This window comes from Fulmarus glacialis, unplaced genomic scaffold (assembly GCF_000690835.1).
Source record: "Fulmarus glacialis isolate BGI_N327 unplaced genomic scaffold, ASM69083v1 scaffold13813, whole genome shotgun sequence".
In the NCBI taxonomy this organism is placed as follows: domain Eukaryota; kingdom Metazoa; phylum Chordata; class Aves; order Procellariiformes; family Procellariidae; genus Fulmarus; species Fulmarus glacialis.
Window position 1 is genome coordinate 13,440 of NW_009202386.1, and position 20,193 is coordinate 33,632.

Below are 20,193 nucleotides of genomic sequence, written 5' to 3' on the forward strand. Positions count from 1 at the left end.
CAGGAGTGCTAATACTATGCTGAAGATCAGATGTTTGAAATGAGAACAAAAGTGCAACCACATGGAAAGATGTTATCAAGTGCAAAAGACAGTCTTAGTTAAGGTTGTGGGATGCACAAAGATAATCCAAATAAATGTATCATGAAAACATATCTGATGCATAACCATCTTCTCTCACTTTACAAACTAGCAGTTAACATTTTTTCTTCTATACCAGAGGATAAATGCTAGTGTTCGATTTTCTAAGCATTTTCCATGTTCCATGGAATAAAGTGTCTTTAGAAAATGTGGCATATCAGATGGTGTAGCAAATTATCTATTGCACAGAACTATGAAGTTCTAAACTCCAAAGTTTTAAAGTAATTTTTCTCTTCGTAAGCTTCAGTTTAAGGAAAATGCAGATAGCATTTCAGAAAAATCTCAATTCAGGTTCATATCTAATATCAATACTTTCAGCAACAGCTAGTGTCCTCTGATACTGAAATACTCTTATTTTATGCTTAGAATAAATTAAAATTAAAGTCCTACTACAAAGACATGCAAGATACAACTTAGCTGTTCTACCTAACCACAAATAGAAAATTAGTATTATCTTGAATTTTAAATTTGTAGGACTGTTTATGACTTATAAAATGAAAAATAAAGACCTGGAAAGGACAGTTGAGATATTATTTATTGACAAAATTCAATATTAAAAAAATCTGACACTGGTGAATTTAACCTACATATGCTAACATCTGAAAGCAATCAGTTGTTGTCTTAAAAGCAATTCAACAGTGTCATCAATCCTACTACTTCAAAGTGAGAAGGATGAACAAGAGTAGGGATTTGTTTATTTGTTTTCCAAGTGGGACCTTGCCTTCACCTGACACTCTAGGCTGAACTATGCTTTGAAATTAAAAAAAATCCCATTCCCTTACACCGTCACTGAAAAGTAGTACACAGTTGTGTAGATTTAAAGAGGCATGGGGACAGAGTCATTTTTACGGCTGATGAGGATAGTAACACCGAGATGATTACAACATGACTAACGGCCTATATGAGGTCAAACGTCTCCTGAACCCTGCCACTTTCAGTTAATTAAATTATCTTTAGCAAATTATACATTGTTTAAAAGACAAATGCAAGCCACGACTCTACATAGAATGACATCAGATCAAGTACAGTTTAAAAGAGTATGTTCTGTACTGAACAGACAATTTTACTCTTTCCAAAGCTTACTCTAATTTGGAAGGAGCGGTGTCAGATTTGCACAGTAGGGACACAGTAAGCACTGCCAGAAAGTAGATCTCTTCATTGCATTCTCAAAGGGTGAAGAATAAAGGTCAGGAAGCGTCAGCGAGATACCAGCAAGCTCCATGCAGAACTAATGTGCCTGAAACATCTTCTCTGCTTCACGTTTTGAGAGTACTTATTAGTGTAGGCGGTATAGCTCACACAAACAGAGAAAAGGAGACCTGCCCTCCTTGCAGCTTGGAGCTTTCCCAAAATGCAATACTGGGAGTCACAGAATAGTTAGTTGGAAGGGACCTCTGGAGGTCATCTAGCCCAACCTCTCTGCTCAAGCAGAGTAACCTAGAGCAAGGCTAAATCCTTTTAGGATTTAAATCCAAAAAATTTCTTCCTTAAAGCTAGTCTGAATTGACCCTCTTTTAGTTTAAAACCATTCCCCCTTGTCCCGTCACAACAGGCCCTGCTAAAAAGTCTGTCCCCATCTTTCTTATAAGCACCCTTTAAGTACTGATAGGCTGCAATAAGGTCTCCCTGGAGCCTTCTCTTCTCCAGGCTGAATAACTCCAACTCTCTCAGCCTTTATTCACAAGAGAAGCGTTCCAGCCCTCTGATCATTGTCATGGCCCTCCTCTGGACCCGCTCCAACAGGTCCATGTCTTTCCTGTGCTGAGGGCTCCAGAGCTGGACGCAGTACTCCAGGTGGGTCTCACCAGAGCAGAGTAGAGGGGCAGAATCACCTCCCTCGACCTGCTGGCCACGCTTCTTTTGATGCAGCCCAAGATACGGTTGGCCTTCTGGGCTGCGAGCACACATTGTCAGCTCACATCCAGCACCCCCAAGTCTTTCTCTGTAGGGCTGCTCTCAATCCCTCCTTTTGTGTTTGAGTTTTGCCAGGAGCTCGTTGCTCAACTGCGCAGGTCTGCTGAAATATTTGCCTGACCTTCTACTTTGACCACTCTTGAGCTTAGAGGAGACGATGCTTGAATACCAACTAACTAGCTTTCTTGGCCCCCTCTTCCCTCCAGGGCCTTATCCAATGGGACTCTACTAAGCAGATCTTTGAAGAGCCCCAAGTCTGTTCTCCTGAAGTCCAGCACTGTGATCTTGCTTTTGCCCTCCTTGCTTCCCTCAGGATTCTGAACTCCACCATCTTGTGGTCATTACAGCCAAGGCTGCTTTCAACCTTCACACCCCCAACAAGTCCCTCCTTGTTGGCGAGTATGAGGTACAGCAGAGCACCTCTCCTCATTGGCTCCTCTATCACTTGTGTCAGGAAGTTGTCATTGATGCTCTCCAAGAAGCACCTGCATTGTGCTGCTGTGTTGCTCCTCCAGCAGGTATTGGAGTGGTTGAAGTGCCCCATGAGGGTCAAGGCCTGCAAACATGAAGTTGTTTCTAGCTATTTATAGAAGGCCTCATCCATTCCTCTTCCTGGTCAGGGGGCCTACCGCAGAACCCACTACAATGTCACCCATACCAGTCTGCTCTAATCCCAACCCATAAGCTCTCAGTTGGCTCACCATCCATCCCCAGGCAGAGCTCCAAGCTCTGGGGTTGCCTTTACATGTCACGGCAGCTTTCTCCCTTCCCTAAAAGTATCCCCAGTTCTCCATTAACTTTAATAATGGAGAACTGACCACAACATTATATACAGTTTCTATTATTATTTATAGTTTTGAGTACAAAAAGAATGGGAAAATTAAATTTCTAAAACATGCACAGTAAGGAATCATCACTCCAAGCATGAAAACACACAGGACCTACAGAACTGATCTATTCACAAGCTTATTCACATAAACTAAAAATGTTCTGAGAAGTTATGCTGAAAAGCTAACTTACTGCCACTTAACTCCTTAGAATCTGCCATGAATGGTCATATTACAGAATTTAAAACTATGAAACAGTTATTTACAAGGAACTTTAAGAAAGTAAGTGCTACAAAGATAACATACTAGACAAACCTCAGGTTTGCAATTTTGCATACAAAACATAGGTTCTATCTGCATAATCACTGTATAACATTAAACTCCACCCTAAAATTAAAACCTTTTTACTCCTACTGGCACAATCCACCCATGCCCTTAGGGCTTCTGCAGACATAAATTTTCAATGTTTGGCAAGCAATAGTGGCTGACAACTTGTCACTTCCCCTACCACAGAGGATTAAGAAGATACCCCGAAAAACAAGTAAGTTGTCTAATGATCACCTAAAAGGTAAATTATTTATTGAGACTTAATCCTCTTCACGCATTTCCCTCTTCCTTTCACTTTAGAGGCCTCAAGGGATTAAAGTCTACCTTCAAGCAGAAATGTCTTATGTACTAACTATTCCCACCTGGTTTACTGCAACATGCTATTATTTTTTATTAGAAAGCCTGCCTATCAGTCTTTGGCATACACAACAATTGGTACATCAGGAAGAGCAAGCTGCATAAAAAATTAAAACCAATTTTCAATGGGAAAGACGAAGTTACACAGTTTATTCTTGCAACATGAGTAATGGCTCTTTGAAGAAAGAGATAAAACAAAGAGGATAAAACCATTAAAATACAGCTATAACTACAGTGTTAAAAAACCCAAGACTCTGCAAACTTACGAAGGAATCCAGCCAAGCTTACCATTAGTTCTTACAAAATAAGATGTATAAATTGTTCAGCAGTCTAACAGAATAGTTTAAGTACTACTTCGACTAAAACTCTCTCCACCGCATCATCACAGACATCAAAACGTTACCATCTGTTACATACCTAATTTTCCCCTGCTCTGTTAAATCTCCATCACTGTGTAGTATAGTTGTTAGCAACCTCAGAGTAGAAGTTCCTGACTTGCTGTGGTTGTTCTTCATTCCTAGCAACCATCGAACCATCATCTTGATGGCCTGAATCTGAAAAAAAAATTGATAGGCAGACATCAAATCACACCATGAGCCTCATTTTTAAAATAATCTTTACCTTAATTTAATCACACAGTATTTTCCCAAGTGCTTTTTCCTGCTACAAACATAAGCCCGTCAAGGCTGCAAAACATCATTTAAATACTAAAAGATAAGTAGATGTACTCCCACTAGCCAGCAACTTTTCATGAAAGGCTCAAGCATTTATTACAGCAAATAAAAATCATACAACATTTAGTTAAAGTTTGAATGGTTTCTTCCACTAAACAAACACATATTTTGTCCTGTGAAAACATTATCTTAATTGACCTTACATCTATTAAACACTGTGGAATAGGCAAAACAATTTATACTTATTAAGAAAATGTTACTGGATCAAAAAGCAGAACATGTTTTCATCTTCCTATATTCTTATAATTCCTGTGCTTAAACAATCCCTAAATATTCTTTATTTATATAAGTAATATTTGTGTTTAAATTTATTTAACACATGTAAATTAAAAACCACTTCATAGACATTTTGACAGCTAGAGTACGAACCTGTATTAAGATAACACGTCCCAGAAAAGAATATTTCTTTCATGGCTATTTAAAGAAAACGCTCAAAGCTTGTTACTTAGGATAACTTCTCTTTTGCCACTGGAAACATCAAGTGTTTTGAGGCAAGCTTCTAAAAGTCTGCAGAATCCAGCAGCTATCATGAAACACTGAATAATTTCACAGGTTTCTTTAGAGAAAATAAAGCATGAATTTGGAGATTAAGTTTGGTTTAGTATTTGAATCCCTTTGTCCTTTCATTTTCCTTTTATATGCAAGCAGAGAAAATAAAAAAAAAAAAAAAAAAAAAAAGAGGAGCATCCTCTTACAGCAAACGGAAAATGCTCATCTGAATCAAGTAGACATCCTTGGGGGGGAACAAACCACAAAACACCAAACTGACATACAAAACACAAAACCCAAAAGCTTTGGAGAAACTAAGGTATGGTGGAAAGGAAGCTAGCATTTTTTGTACACCGTAACATCAAATTTTCTTCTTAATGGAAAAGGCAGTTCTAGTAACTTTTATATAAACATTCACAATATCACTGAATGAAGTTCATCATACAGTTGATCTATTCCATGTAACAAACTGATCACAATGGTCCCTTCAGATTTAAGTTCTAGGATTGTCATCTATACGTGAGTTTATTTTTTAGCACTTAGCCCATTTATTTCACCTAATTCAAATTCTATTAGGTAACACCAGCAAGAGGTAGGATGTTTGTCACTCAAGAACTCAAAATGCAAATGGAGTTTGTGGAAAAGAAGTGAAATTGTCTTGCCCTAGCTTTCAAGGGGTCTTCCACTGAAACAGCTGTAAGTATCCACCAGAAGATTTTAATAGCAATAAAAAATATACTAATACTACTAATAATAACAGCAGCAGCAGATCTTTTGACAGCTTACCAATTCAGTTTCTTCATGTCATAACCTGTACCGTATCATTAGTACCTCCCATTTGTCGGGAGGATGGAAACATGCTAGCTCTATTTGGTCTTCAAGTAAATGATGTATTCAGCCAGGGAACAGCCACATGCTGTATTGTGCCCCTATACCAGCTCCTGAGCAATTTCAATTTTAACCTTTGCTTCTCTTCCCCCTCCCCCTCGCTTCCCCCAATTTTACCGTCCAAATCTATTCTAGTCTTCCTTCTATATTCCAAGTCCTAATCCCAACTCCTTCAAAACCTTCCTCTGACCCCACTACGTTTCCTGTTTCTTTGCTGGCGTTAATGATGATGTGATGACATTCCAGCAACCCTTCAGAATTAAGCATTCCCGGTAAACTAGTACAAGGCATGAGAATTCCCCCAGTCACTGCTTCTGGCTACCTGAAGACTTAAACATGACATGAGTTTGCACTGCCCTCATGTTTTAATTTTTTTCTTGCAGCCAAATAGGATAACTATATGAAAGGATAATTCCAGTTGGAAGGAATGTCAAGAGGTCTCCAGTCCAATCTCCTGCTCAAAGGAAGGTCAGCTATGAAGTCACACCACGTTGGTCTTACTTTTATCCGCTGTGGTGTTGAAAGCCTCCAAGAATGGAGATTGCACAGGCTCTTTTGGCAACCTGCAACCTCTTGCAACCTATTCCATTACCTGACTGTCCTATGTTTTTTTCCTTACATCTAGTTTGAACCTCTTGTTTCAATTTGTGTTCCATGAGCCTAGAATTCTCCTCTGAGATTAAAAATTATTAAATACAACATGAAAATATCAAGAAAGTCAAAATACAACATGGGTCAGAACCATATCAAAGGCCACAAATGACTGCTTTGTACTAGACTTAGCAGCACAACATGAACTACATGTATTTGAAATGCAAGCAAAAGCAATAGGACACGATCATTTCTTTCCGAGATAGTGAATATAACGAGACAGATCTCTATCATTTCATTTAAGGCTTTGCATCCAAAACTAAGGCTAGCCTATATCAGTCTACATTTACAGTCATCATCTATAGTGATGCTATACTTTTGTCTTCATCAGTCCTTCCCTCTTTCATACTTAAACTTGCTAGTTTTGAGATCCCCATTAGATATATTATACAGTTATGTTACAAAGGGAGCTTTTTAAAAAAGGCTTTTAAAACCAGAGTACAGAAAAATACACTGTCAGAGAGATTTGTTTGTAAACTAATGGTGTGGCCTGCAGCATTCAATAAATATAGGCTTCTCAGTGGTAATAAATGCTAATTAAATCTGCAGATCAATTTTCACAATAACGTGTTTTCACTTGCCAATAAATGCTTCTTACAGCTTTCAGGCTTGGCTTCAACTCTAAGTTGCCTTAAGATTTTCTATAAGCCAATTAATAAGTTTTATCAACACCAAAACACATTTTAGAGAGATATACAGCTTCATTAAAAAAATTAAGAAAAACAATTAACATTTACTACTTCAAGTTACATGTATAATCACCGAAGTGAAACCATGTCTATTTTAAACTAGCAGTACATGAAATCAAAACAAACATACATTCTTTTAACAGTTTTTGGAGTGTACTGTGTAACTATAAAATTGTACAAATACGAAAAATATCCTTGCTGTAGTCAAATGAATAAAAAGCTAACAAATCAACTCCAAACACAACTGAGCATTTCCAGTAATGAGTTCTGTACCAAGACGGAAACCAAAGTACTTACTAAACCAGCAGAGAAGGAGGTATTATGCTACAAAGAGTTTAACAACTTCAAGAGAAAAGGCAAAGAACTTCTTAAAACCATCAGAGCAACTTTATTCAAAAGGCATTTGAAATTAAATGACTGCTATAATTAACTTAGAAACAGCATGCTACAAAGTACATGCATCTTTCTAATTCTGAAAGAAAATGTAAAAGCATAATCCATCCCTGTTCTGAAGAAAGGGCATTTAAAAACAAATACAGACATAGGATGTATTTTCCACAGTATAAGTCTATTTCTGACTCAGTGAAAAATTGAGTGAGAATATCTATTACCAAGGCTAGAAATCGTAATAATAAACTTACTCCAAAAAAAGAACAAGCTTGAGATGATGTTTTTAAGTAAAAAAAAAAAACAACAAAAAAACAAACCACAACAAAACCCCCACCAAATGTAAAGTGATTTTTTTTTTCAAGCTAGGTTTTTCTCTAATACACATTGTACACGGAAAAAAGCAACGTGACACATTTATTCATTTGAGGAAACTGACAAATCCAAGAACAATTTTTTTTTTATTCCAAAACAGCACTGAAAGTTTCTTGGAATGTCCTAAAAATTCAAAAGAAAAAGGGAAGACTGTTTAAAGTCTCTACGGTATTTAACTCCTATGTTAAACAGGAGGGAAAAAAATAATTTTACTTTAACTGTGATAATATTTGGAACACTTAAGTGTTGCACACCAAACCTAACCCTATAATAAGCTATAATAAAAATTCCATAAAGTGTATATGTAAATTTATTTACAAAAGTAAAAAAGGCAGATGCTCCAAAAAGCAAATTCTTTTCTTCTGGCAATCCAAAAATGTGTATTCTGGTAAGATTCTCAATTTTAAAATAGTTACTTCTTTTTTACTTTTACAAAGGTGACAAGGAAACAGAGAAAAGCAGTTGACAGCTTTAGGAATCCAGATATTTAACTTTAATAAAGTATTATACATACAATCATAGGAAAATAATGTAAGTGCTACTTACTTTAACAAGCGTTTCAGGAGACACTTCTTCATCTGGGACCCAAAGTTTTGTTGTCTTCTTTCCTGGAAGCTAAACCAAATGTTATGTTTTGTTACACTACTGTTACTCTTCAGTGAACCACTACTGTTACTCTTCAGTGAACCACTACTGTTACTCTTCAGTGAACCACTACTGTAATCTGCTCTTTCCTGTTTGCTTCTGAAAACAATACAGCAGCACTCACTGGTTAGCTTTAGGCCTTCTGTATTTTATAGAAGTAACATTAGAGAAGTGAGATACTGTTCTTACCTCACTATTCAAGCACCAGCAAATTTAACAATAGAGTAAAGAGGGATTTGTTGTTGTTACCTGAAAACTGTAATAGCCATTGCTTTGAAAATAATTTCCAGTTTCCATATCCAGTAGACTGGAACCTCAAGTGCATAGTTTCAGATAGTAAATCTTTCCCTGAACAATGGCTGACAATGCACAAGTTATTTTTTTCACTTTATAGTCACTATCAATACAGAAGTACTACAAAAATTAAAATTCGGTGTCTTCAATTTAAACAGTGTATTCTAGTTTCAAATGCTTTATACTTCCTAAAAAATCACAACTTGCTTCCTCAAGACAAGAGACCGAGTGAAGTCAGTAACGATTTTCCCATTTTTAACAAAAGGCAAGTCATGAGTGATCAAATGCTGTGCTATACAGCCTGTCGCTTTTGTAAGGACTACCAAATTAGTACTATCTCCTTTCCTGTACTGTGTGTTTTCAATTGAGTCAAACAGTATACGTGGAAATCCAAAGACAACCATATACAAAAAGAAGAACTAACAAGCCAAAAATTTTCACAAGTACTTGCTGAGCATCATACTACAGGAGAAACAGAATCTTAATACGAGATTTTAAAAATACTTACCCTATCATTCATTAGCAAATCTTTAACAATAAAAGTGGCAACCAAAGATTTCAAAGGGGCAGCAAATTGATCAGGTGCTAGCATGGCTATATGGCCAATAGTAACCAACGGCGTAATGAGATGCTCAAAATTGCTTGGATCCAGACTTTTATGCAGTGGCTAGAATAAAGGCAACAAATTCAGGTATTACTGATATAATCTGTGTCTTATTGTGGGAGGGGAGTGAGAGTTCTGTACCAAGTTGTCCATGACTGTTTCTATTACAGATATACAATTTTAAAAGAACTACTGACTATTTAGATTTAAAGACACATTCACCAACCCTGCAAGTCTCCTAAAAATCAAAAGAAAAGTCAAGACGACAGACAAAATGTTTATCACGTCTGGGTAGTGCAAGAAGTGGCAGCTCAAGCAGGACCTATTGTTTGGGAAACAATAGATTAAAAAGCATATTTTCTTGTTGAAGAAGTGGGCATACTACATCTCAAGATTGCAATTTCAGTAATGGACTATGATTCAGCCTTCAAGATAAAAGGCTAATGGGCACTAATTAAAAAGTACATTTGCAGTTATAACTATAAAATCTATTTAAATAGTCTCTACCATTTCAGTTCTCCGTAATTTCTGTAACCATTTAAATACTTTGGGCCAGTCCCAACAGGAGTGAGGAGTGGTGTATGGTTCCTCTTTCCATGAATAGTTCATGGTTCTAGCAGGCAGTCCAACACTTTGTTTTACTCTATTGTCTGTTAAAATACATAACCCTAAACATGATGGATCATGGGATACTAAAACACACCCTCCGCTACCATTTTTCAGGCCAAACTGTATGAGAACAAAGGGAAAGGGGAAAAAATATCTTTTCTAAATTTGATACAACTTGTCATGTAAATTGCCACTACATCCCTTAGTTTACATATGCAATATAAAAGATTTATAAGAAGTAGCTTAAATATTCTAATTTTACCTCAAATATCTGTGCAAACTGTGTTTCTTTGCTGGAAAATATGGCATGGATGCAGTGAATAGCATACTTGGCTTGACGAGGGGGTCCCTTTTTAGCTTTATGATGCAACACTGGAAGCAAAGCACTTAAAAAAAAAAAAAAAAAAGAGATAAGTACCTTTTCACAAATTGAAAATCTACCAAAACATCAAGCTAGCAAAAAAGTACAGATATACATATCTAGAACACATCATCTCTGCAAAAGTGCTAATTCTCCTGGTTTTGGCAATTTCTTCAAAGAAAGAAAAAAAGGGTTATTTACATGGCTTTCAAGTAAAAAAAAAAAACCAACCTGTTTTTTGTTGATAAAATGTATGGCAAAACAAACATTTTATCTGCACAAGTTACTAAATGCTCTTTTGGAAATACTCTTGTCTACACATCCCCATTGAATTGCAAAGAATGTTTTTACATTGCCATATATTTAATTTAGGAAAAACAAGTAATTCTGAAGGGCAACGATAAAATTTGTAGTAGTATCAGCGACATATCAGCTGTCACTACTTCGGATATATTCATTTCACTTCCATTCTTCAAAAAGCACTGCATTTTAAATTCATTCAAATCCCTTCCCTGTTTTACCTGAAGTAATACTTTTCTTCCAAAAGAATGCAGGGTAATGCTATAGCGTGCAAAAGGAAGAGTAAGAACTTCCAAAATCCCATATAGTAAAGAACACTACTCAAACAAAGTAAGATATACAACTTACGATCGTATATGAGGAAAGTCTTCTTCAATTTTACTTCCTGTATTTTTGAAAATTTGTAACGCAGCTTCTGCCACTTTTTCATCATCCATTTTCAAGCAAGCCAGGAGAGATTCGAAAGTTTCAGCTGAATGAAATGAGATAGGGTGTGTAAACGACAGTACCTGCCAAAATAAGATGAAAGCCATGTTAATATTTTTTGAAGGTCCATTTATATAGAACATTCCATCAAGAGTCATTTTCCACTGCCATACTGGAATATTTATAATACTCTGCCTGGTTTTGTCACATGATCCACACTTCTCTTTTTCTGACTTTCTTTTTTTAGTACCTCCTAAACGTCTCTGTCTTTATATATGGTCTCATCAGCTTTAACTTCTCCAGTCTCAATTCCTTCTCCTGTTACTGTGAACATGTACTTCTCAGTGGCTATATACATTAGCAAGTACTGGGTTACAGCAGAAGCAGGTCTTAAGAGAAACACAATTGATGCTAAGGAAGCAATATTCACATTTCGGGGGTTTTACTTCAGAGTATTTCTAGACTGACTGAACCCACTTTAGCCACTGCAACACAACATGTGCTTCTGAAGCCCATCTCATAATTTTGTTTCTCTAAAAGGAATCCAGCTTGTGTACTCCCAGACTTCATGCTTGTTTGCTAAGTGGAACAACTGGTTGTACTCTGAAGTGAAGTTCCTAACTCTAAAATAGTAATATAGACATCCTCCATAGGGTCTCTGGTCCCTGAAGCTTTTCACAGCAGTTTACCAGATCCTGTACCTCTCCTTCAGATTCTTAGACTCTGTCTTCAAGTATGACAGTCCTCCCATGTTTAAAAAAAAAAAAAAAAAAAATCCTCATTTGATCCTCTCTGAAAGTTTGCCTTCTCTTCATTTTTAAGTGGCTGTTGATTATCAGCCTCTTTCCATATAATATTCTGACCCACGGCAAAGAAACTATCCTAAAAATCTAGGAACTTCTTCACTTGCAGTTTTCTACTTTCACCAAGCTACCTTCCTCCCCGTTTCATTGTATGGCATTCCTTTTCCTAGATTCCTACACTCGTCCTTTCTGGATTCTTCCTGTGATGTACAGACCACTTTCTTCAGGACGATCTTACTCCCCTTCCTTAAATGTGTCATGCTAGTTCATATGAATATGTAAATACTGATCTAGGAGCCTTCTTTCAAATATATAGTCCTTCATGACATGATTCATTCTTACTTAGATTCATCTTTGTGCTACTGTTTTTTTGCACTTTTACCTAAACATGCACATCTGGCTAAAGAATCACACACTCTCAGATGAATCTGCTAGGCCCTTAGTTGATCTAAGATACTCTGAAAACTTCCACATGGAAGTTCTTTAGATTTTGAGGCCTCTGAAGTCAACCCACAGTTGGACTACTCCCAACACTATCATATAACTGCGGTGGTACTATGGCATAAGTACCTTTCTGTGCAAGTACAGGCAAAGCTGACACTACATAGCCTCTGTCAAAGACTTTAGGCTAAAAGCACTAAGTGAAATAAAAAGCCCTATGTAGTTGCATTTAAAAAGTTTCACACTTCTAACAGTACTTGTAAATAATGCAGTGATCAGCCCTTTTCCTCCTAGGAAAAAGGGAGAACAGAGTAAGAAATTTTGTACAATGTCCCCAGAAATGCATCTTGATGGGGTTTGCTGTATTAACTGAGTCTCAAAGATTACACATCGTTGCAATAGATAAGACCCCAATTTATGAGGAACTCAGGGGAACCACAGTATTGTACTGATACACAAGTACAGTTCCAAAAGTTGTATCACTATATTCACAAACCGCTGAATTCATACTCCAATAATCAAAACTCAGCTGCTGATGTCACACACGCAACTACTGTTGACTTCCAGAAAAACTTCTAAAAGATTTATAACATAATCTTACTTATGTGCCACATGAGCATAAAGAACAAAAACGAAACCAGTATTCTTCCAGATAACCACCACATGCTTGTGACTACAGATACTGAGTGCTACTTAAAAATTCATTTTAACAAAGTTGCTTCAGAAAGTTTCACATGCTCACTGACCACCAGGAGTATACTTGCCTTAAGCAATTCAAGACCCGCTCTGATTGCCTGGTCAGTAGGTACACCCTCATCTTCATCATCAGCTGTTCCATCTATAGACTTGTTTACTTGCTTGATAAGGGCACTGAAGAGGAAAACAAAAACATGGCCTGTATTTGCTACAATTCCACCTTGTATGACTATTTTCATAAGTTTAAGATATAAGGTTATTAAAATAAACTTATTTAAAACATAAAACATAAGCTTGTTATAAAACAAACGTAAGCCAACTACATACACAATCTGGTTGCCCTCATCTCCCCTCTAAATCAAAGCTTATGAAACATTAAGGTCAAAAATGTTTATCCATCATGAATTAAGAACTAGTACATACACATTACTCCAGAAGGATGACCAAAATAAGAAGACATTTTGAGCATTACAAGCAACAAATTCAGGTAAGAATTATGCTGAGGTTACTAGGTGCTATGGATTCTTCGTAATTGATGGAAAATAACTGTTTATAATGTTTAGTCTATAACCAAAAGAGAAAGAATAACCATTAAACAGCTGTTCTAAGGGTTGATGAAAAATTTAAGAGACTTATCTCCTGTATATTTCACCTTGACAGTAATGCTTGGTTTTTTTCTTACACTGTACCCTAGGAAGGGAAATGGTGATTATCCAAATGATCCTATTAGCGAGTGGTGCAGGCAGCTTCCCTACCAAGGGCTGAACAATATTCATAATATTCCTTCAGTACATCCTGTGAAAAATATTTATAGTGCAAAAAAAACCCCAAAAAACAAAACCAACCCAAAAAATTCCCACCCAAACAAAACAAAAAAAACCAACACCACCCCAAAAAACAAACACCAAACCAAACAAACCCCACCAAAAACCAAAGCAAATCAAGGGAGATACCTCCTAGTCAGACTTCCAATTTCTTTTTTTCTGCCCCAATTGGACAAAAATGACCATCTATTAAAAAAACCCCAAACAGTCTGACAGCCTCAAAAATGAAGCAGAAGTTTAGTGAAAATCTACGAAGATGGGAGAAGACCAATCCTGTGGCAAAACTAAAAATATGTGCTTTTTACTTTTTGGTTTTTTTTTTTTTTTTTTGCTTTGTATGGTGGTCAGTCAGTAGATTGTGAAACAAGTATTACAACTTACTGCCACATGTGATCAAGACCACATGTGCCACAAGATCAAAAGAAAAATCATGTTAAGAATAACATTTCTGAAACAGATTTTTACGTGAAATCTCAATGGCTCCATTACATTGTATATGTGACAGGCAGAAAGTGAAAAGCTCAAGTACTTGAAAATCAATTATCATAGTTGGAATTAACAGATAAGAGTTTACCAGTATTTAGAACTAGTTGTCTCTAATAAGGCACCACATATCTCAAATACAGCTGTTAAATAACCATTTCAGCAAATACTTCCCCCCACCTCCCCCCCCGAACTTCATTGCTTACTCTTCCTTAAAGTCTTGATGCCTCATCACCACAATCTTTACTTCCTCAGTTAAACTACTGTTTATGTCACTATGAGCTAATATTCTGGGTGGAAAGCTTTAATGAAGTTTTTGAATAATCACAAACAGAAATTTCTTTTATAAGTCAGGCACTCACAAAACAAACTTTCCCCATCAGCAACAGATCCATTTTTACTGACAGGTTGTCCCAGCGGTGCTGAATGACAAATCAATTGTTTGCGTGGCTACATTTTGAATGAGGAGACAAAAAACCCCTAAGCAAAGGGAAACAGAAGAAAATACTGCAGGTGACCAGGCCTTAAACCGCACCCGCCCAATCCATTACTGCTTGTGCTTAAAGATGAAATTAGAAACCGATCTCAAACCCTGTGATCTACAGTCAACAACACAAAAACACAAAAATACCTGATGGATTCAGTATCAATGTGCACAGGAGCAATTCTCTCAAGAAGAAACTTTATCATTTCCAGGAAAGGATTTGTTGGTTGTTTTGGATTGCCCAACTTCTTTGTTATTTCCCTCTGCAATAGAAGTTTCGATTAAATGTATAATCAATTCTGTTCCAAAAATATTCACATATTTTAAGAGCAATTCTTACCACACATCCTTCAGCCTGTTTGCAAGAACATGTTGGGCTGACAAGCATTTCTAACTGACTTCTTATTTTTTCATCATCTTCTAGAACCTGTGTGAACTTTTTCATGAAATCTTGAGCTTTCCCTGGATCAGGAAGGTTTCCTTTAAATAAGCAAAAGGAATCATTATTTATTAGAATAAGTATCAGTATTGTAAATTATACAAGTTTGAAATGTCACATCAAGAAAGTTTCTACGTGTGTTTAAGTTAACCAAGAAGAGTGGGGAAAAAAAGCCCACAAAATATCTTAACATGTGCAGACGTATCTATGAGGACACCAATTTCTAAAAATTTGTATACCCACACACCTCCCCTGGCTACTGCTTTCTTCTCCCTTCACTCATTTTCCAGTAAGTCTACTTGTTCCTGTTAATAATATTAACAGCTGAAGTTGACCTCACAATGCAAAGCTTATACTACACAGAAAAATATACTTGGTAAATAGATCACCTAATATAACAAGCGTGAAAAACACCAAAAGGGTATTTTTGCTAAATTACTCCTTCACTAAACATAAGCTTTACAACAGCTTGCAACATTTTTAAAAAAGCTTTAAAAATGCAGTTTTAAAACTAAATATTAGTTTTGTATTTACTTCTTATATTATAACAGGACAATTTATTGGCAAAGTGTTAGTATACTATTTAATGCTTCATGGCTTTGGTACAGTAGGTGTTAAACAAAGTTGGCATAGAAAATGGTATAGGACTACAGGATAGTTAGTTCAAAACAAGTTCTACTAAGTATTTGTTTTGCTGTATTGTTTTGTTTTGTTTTTTAAATGCAACCCAGAACTGAAAGAATCAGAAAAATTACAAACTTATCAACTTTTATATTATAAATAAAAGGAAAAAAAAGATTTGGAACATGGCCAACCAGGCAGCAAGATTCAGTTTTTCCTCCACATTTTTTCCTAAAATGTACATGGCCTTAAGTAGTATCTTTTTTTTTCCAGAAGTTAAAAAGAAAAAAAGGTTGATTTAAAAACAAAATTTCAGAATTGTAAAGCAAGTTTTTCTTCTTCTTGCTGGTTTTAATGCTATTAGCATGGTGGGCTGGGGAGAACAAGAAGTGTTGCTTTGGGGTTGGTGGTTTTTTCTTTGCCAAGAGTTCAGGTTAGATAGAAGTTCTTCAGTTTCCAAAGTGCCTTCCTGCTACTGAAACCTGCTACTCTTTTGCATTCTCCTAACGGAACTTAGAATACCAACACCTCAAAGACAGGCAAGTCAATAGATAGTTTAGTGGGTTAGTTAACACCAGTTAATATATATTCGATAATAAATGGTAAAGCAGACACTAACACCCTAGATCATCTACATTTTTAATTAGTCTACCACAGATGCAGCCAAAATGTCATGTGATAAACTTAATGACTGGAGACTTTTTACAGCAAGGAAGTAATTCTGCTTAGAGTTGTCTTAATTCTTTAAAGCATGTTGTTACATCATGTTTATCATGATTTGTTATAAATTTTATCTGTTACAAAACTTATTTGTTATAAGCTTATCTCAAAATGATTTTTAAAGCAAGAAAGCAATATATTTCAACTGTAATTTTTAGACAGTGTAAATACTTCAGTTGACTTACTTGTTATAACCATCACTTTTGAGAATATAGCTTTACTGCTGGCATCTGTCTGCAAGTCACAAAAGAAAAATGTATTAAGTAAAAATTTTATGTTATATATTTCCACTTGAATACTGAGTGAGCAAAATTCCATAATGCATTATCAACAAGTCAGCACCTGTCATTTTGCTAACACATCAGTGTGTCAGAAATCAAAACCACCACTGAAAAGTTAATGCTAGATAGTTACAGGAACTAAAAGGTAGATCATGCCTACAGTAACACTCTGTCACACATATGCTAATGTAAAATATTTTTACTACTTTTCAATCTACTATATAACTTATAAACAGCACAAATGGGTTATCTCTGTAACTGTTTTCCATCTAAAGCCTCTTGGTTTTTAAATATAAAACGAATGGCAAGCATTAAATTCACTTTATCTTCTTGATCAGATATTGATTCTGAGTAGTCTCAGCAGTAGTTCCCACCTTATTGTAAAGAATGGAGCAAGTCAATAACAAGACAATTGCTATTCCTGTTCAGCTGAACAGGGAAGGCAGAGCATAGCGGTGTAATTGTGAAAGTAATAATCAGGGACCGTGACAACAAAAAAAAAGGAAACATAACTGCATTTCAGGATATCTGTGAAGCTTAGATTTCAGCGAAACCATTGCTGATATAAAATCGTCTAACAGCTCCTTACAAGCAAAATAAGTTAATCAAAGCAGACTCTTATCTCATTTATTTTCCTCTTGTCGGTAATTCTTCTGGTACAAGATTTCAAATTCCACATACAAAGTCCACCTTAAGAGTTAGTTCTGACACAGAGTAAATGGAAAAGGAAAAAAAGAATACCAAATTTCACAGCCATCTAAAACTACATAGTAAGTACATTTTCTTTATAAGAACATATTTCTAACAAATAAGTAATGTTTCTACAACATATCACCTGCTACTGAAGGGAAACAAACTAGTTTCCAGGACACTTTTCCCCCACTTTTAGCTATAATCCACAGTATTCTATAGACTAGGAAGTTTTATGGAATTATACTGAAGTTTCAAATATTAAGGAATTATCAGTAAAAATACAAAGGGAATCCTTAACTGTACAGTGAAAGTAACACCCTAATCATCCTCAGAAAAGTGTTATAAGGTGGACCAAAGAAAAAAAAAAAAAAAAAAAAAAAAGAGAAAGAAATCTTTCACTGCTGTGTAGTAAGTGTTGTTAAACAACTCTGAAATCTTCCTAAGTAAAATGAAAATTGGAACCTGAAAGAAAATTCAAGCTTATAACAATATTGTCAAAAGCATATAGACCCATCAGCTTCCAAACCATAAAGTAAGCAGCTCTTCTGACAGATCAACTTACGAAGTCTACAAAACTTCATAAATGCATGTAAATAGTATCAATTATGGTCTACAACTATCAAATTATATTCTTCCGAGAAAAGATTTAAATAGGACACAACCACACTTCATGAGCTTTCACTGAAAAGTATTCAAATTTTAAAAGAACAGTGTTTAGCCACCACCATTGCTAAAATTATCTTTTATAGAACGCCCTTTGTAATAGACAAAACTGGTAGTAGACAAGCCTAAAAATTACAAAGATGAAAATATCAAATCAACTCAGAAGGCTCATCTTGGTAAGAAGAGTTCTTTTTCTTCTAAAGTATTTAACATGAGGCAGATGAACACCTACAGTGGGCCTTTTCATCAGGGTCATATTAGGAAAGAGCCGCTAAGAGACAGTGTTGCAAGACACTAAGATTTTCTTATAAAAGTCTTAGAATTATTATGGAGCAGATAGGAAAAGCTTCAAGACACAGGTCAAAGTCTTGTTCAGGCTTATCTAATTTCTTTGCATTTTATTAATGAAATCTGCATATAGACCTCAAATAACATTCAAACAAGCCATATCAGCTTTGGAGATAACAAAATTACGATTTATTACAATAACCTCGGCTAACACATGGAAGTGTCTATTTCCAGGAGAAGTATCCTTCAACTTTTCAGAGTAAATTTCTGTTCTGCAGTTGCCTAGGTACTATCAAAGAAAATAGGATTATTTCAAGTTCTAACATATTTGCACACTTTCTTTTTTCATGAAAGAAAAAGAAAAGGAAATTAATTAGCCAATTTGTGGAAAATCTGGCAATGTTTCAGAATAATGGCAACCTCGGAAAGATCAGAGTATAACAAATATATAGCATGAGATTGAGACAAGCAATGTTTTTGTGAATGTCCTCTCTATCTTGTGACATGGACACCTAGCACATAACTCCAGCCATTAAGTATTTCTGCAGAACTTTCCATCACTTTTTAGTGTTGGAAGAACACTGTCATTTTCAGGGCTTTTGGTTGTCACAGCTGAACAGGCATGTTCAGACAAGAAATTAAAAAAAACAGAAATCAAATCTGGGTTACAGGATTCAAATAACAATGTCAACAGATACAGACTCTCCATATTCACACCTCTTGCAACTCAGAAGAAAAATAACCAAAATTGTACTGTGGAGTTTCTTTGGTTCTGTCTCGTTTGGTCTTCTAATACTGGCTAAGTCTTCAAGTGTTGGCTAAAGCTCCCATTAAAACAGACCTTAAGTTGAGCAGACTACTAATCATTCAGCCAAACAAACCTGAGTCAGAAGTATTCTTTTAACTTCTAGTTGTATAACTCCACTGAATAATGACAGATTGAAGAAGATGAAGAAACATTTATTTTTAGAACATTGTCATGGTTTAACCTGGCAGGCAGCCAAATACCACACAGCTGCTCACTCACTCCCCCCCAACCCCGCAGTGGGATGGGGAGAGAATCGGAAGGGTAAGAGTGAGAAAAATTTGTGGGTTGAGGTAAAGACAGTTTAATAGAACAGAAAAGGGAAAATAATAATGATAATGATAGAATATACAAAATGAGTGATGCACAATGCAATTGCTCACCACCCGCGCTGACCGATAACCAGGTAGCGATCGGTACTTCCTGGATCACGCCTACCATTCATATACTGAGCATGACGTCACATGGTATGGAATACCCTATTAGCCAGCTGGGCTGGCTGTCCTGATTATGTTCCCTCCCATCTTGTGTACCTAGCTCAGTCAGTAGGCATGGGAGCTGTCCTTGGACTAGCAGGGCACTTAGCAAAAACTGAAAACATCAGTGTGCTATCAACATTCTCCTCATACTAAATCCAAAACACATCACTAGCAAGAAATTTAACCCTATCCCAGCCGAAACCAGGACAAACATCTACTGTGGCACTTTGTCTACATTATCTTGCATTCATGACATGGAAGCACTAGAACGGCTGCATATCTGCAGCAGATGAAGCTTATACTCCAATACAGACAAACTAGCATTCACCCACTTTTCCACATGTGAACAGGCAAGTTTATGTATTTCATTTAACTGTATACCATTGCTGTAGGAGAAAACAAGAGGAGCTGTGATTTATGCTTTTGCTCTTCAGAGAAGTAACTCATCTTAAAGGCAA

At 36.1% G+C, this 20,193-nt stretch overlaps 1 protein-coding gene across 1 annotated transcript in view; it reads right to left on the bottom strand.

The window, feature by feature from the left end:
• The window catches only part of LOC104069279 (sister chromatid cohesion protein PDS5 homolog B), a gene marked incomplete at its 3' end in the record, with an annotated part of 45,236 nt that overhangs the window by 13,151 nt on the left and 11,892 nt on the right, over nucleotides 1–20,193 (bottom strand). Inside the window, exons 7-15 of the mRNA XM_009574263.1 lie at nucleotides 16,712–16,760; nucleotides 15,087–15,226; nucleotides 14,894–15,009; nucleotides 13,024–13,129; nucleotides 10,938–11,098; nucleotides 10,191–10,314; nucleotides 9,224–9,382; nucleotides 8,323–8,391; nucleotides 3,981–4,117 (exon numbers count right to left, since the gene is read on the bottom strand). Coding sequence (XP_009572558.1) covers nucleotides 3,981–4,117; nucleotides 8,323–8,391; nucleotides 9,224–9,382; nucleotides 10,191–10,314; nucleotides 10,938–11,098; nucleotides 13,024–13,129; nucleotides 14,894–15,009; nucleotides 15,087–15,226; nucleotides 16,712–16,760 — 1,061 coding nt within the window. The remainder of the gene's footprint in view (nucleotides 1–3,980; nucleotides 4,118–8,322; nucleotides 8,392–9,223; nucleotides 9,383–10,190; nucleotides 10,315–10,937; nucleotides 11,099–13,023; nucleotides 13,130–14,893; nucleotides 15,010–15,086; nucleotides 15,227–16,711; nucleotides 16,761–20,193) is intronic.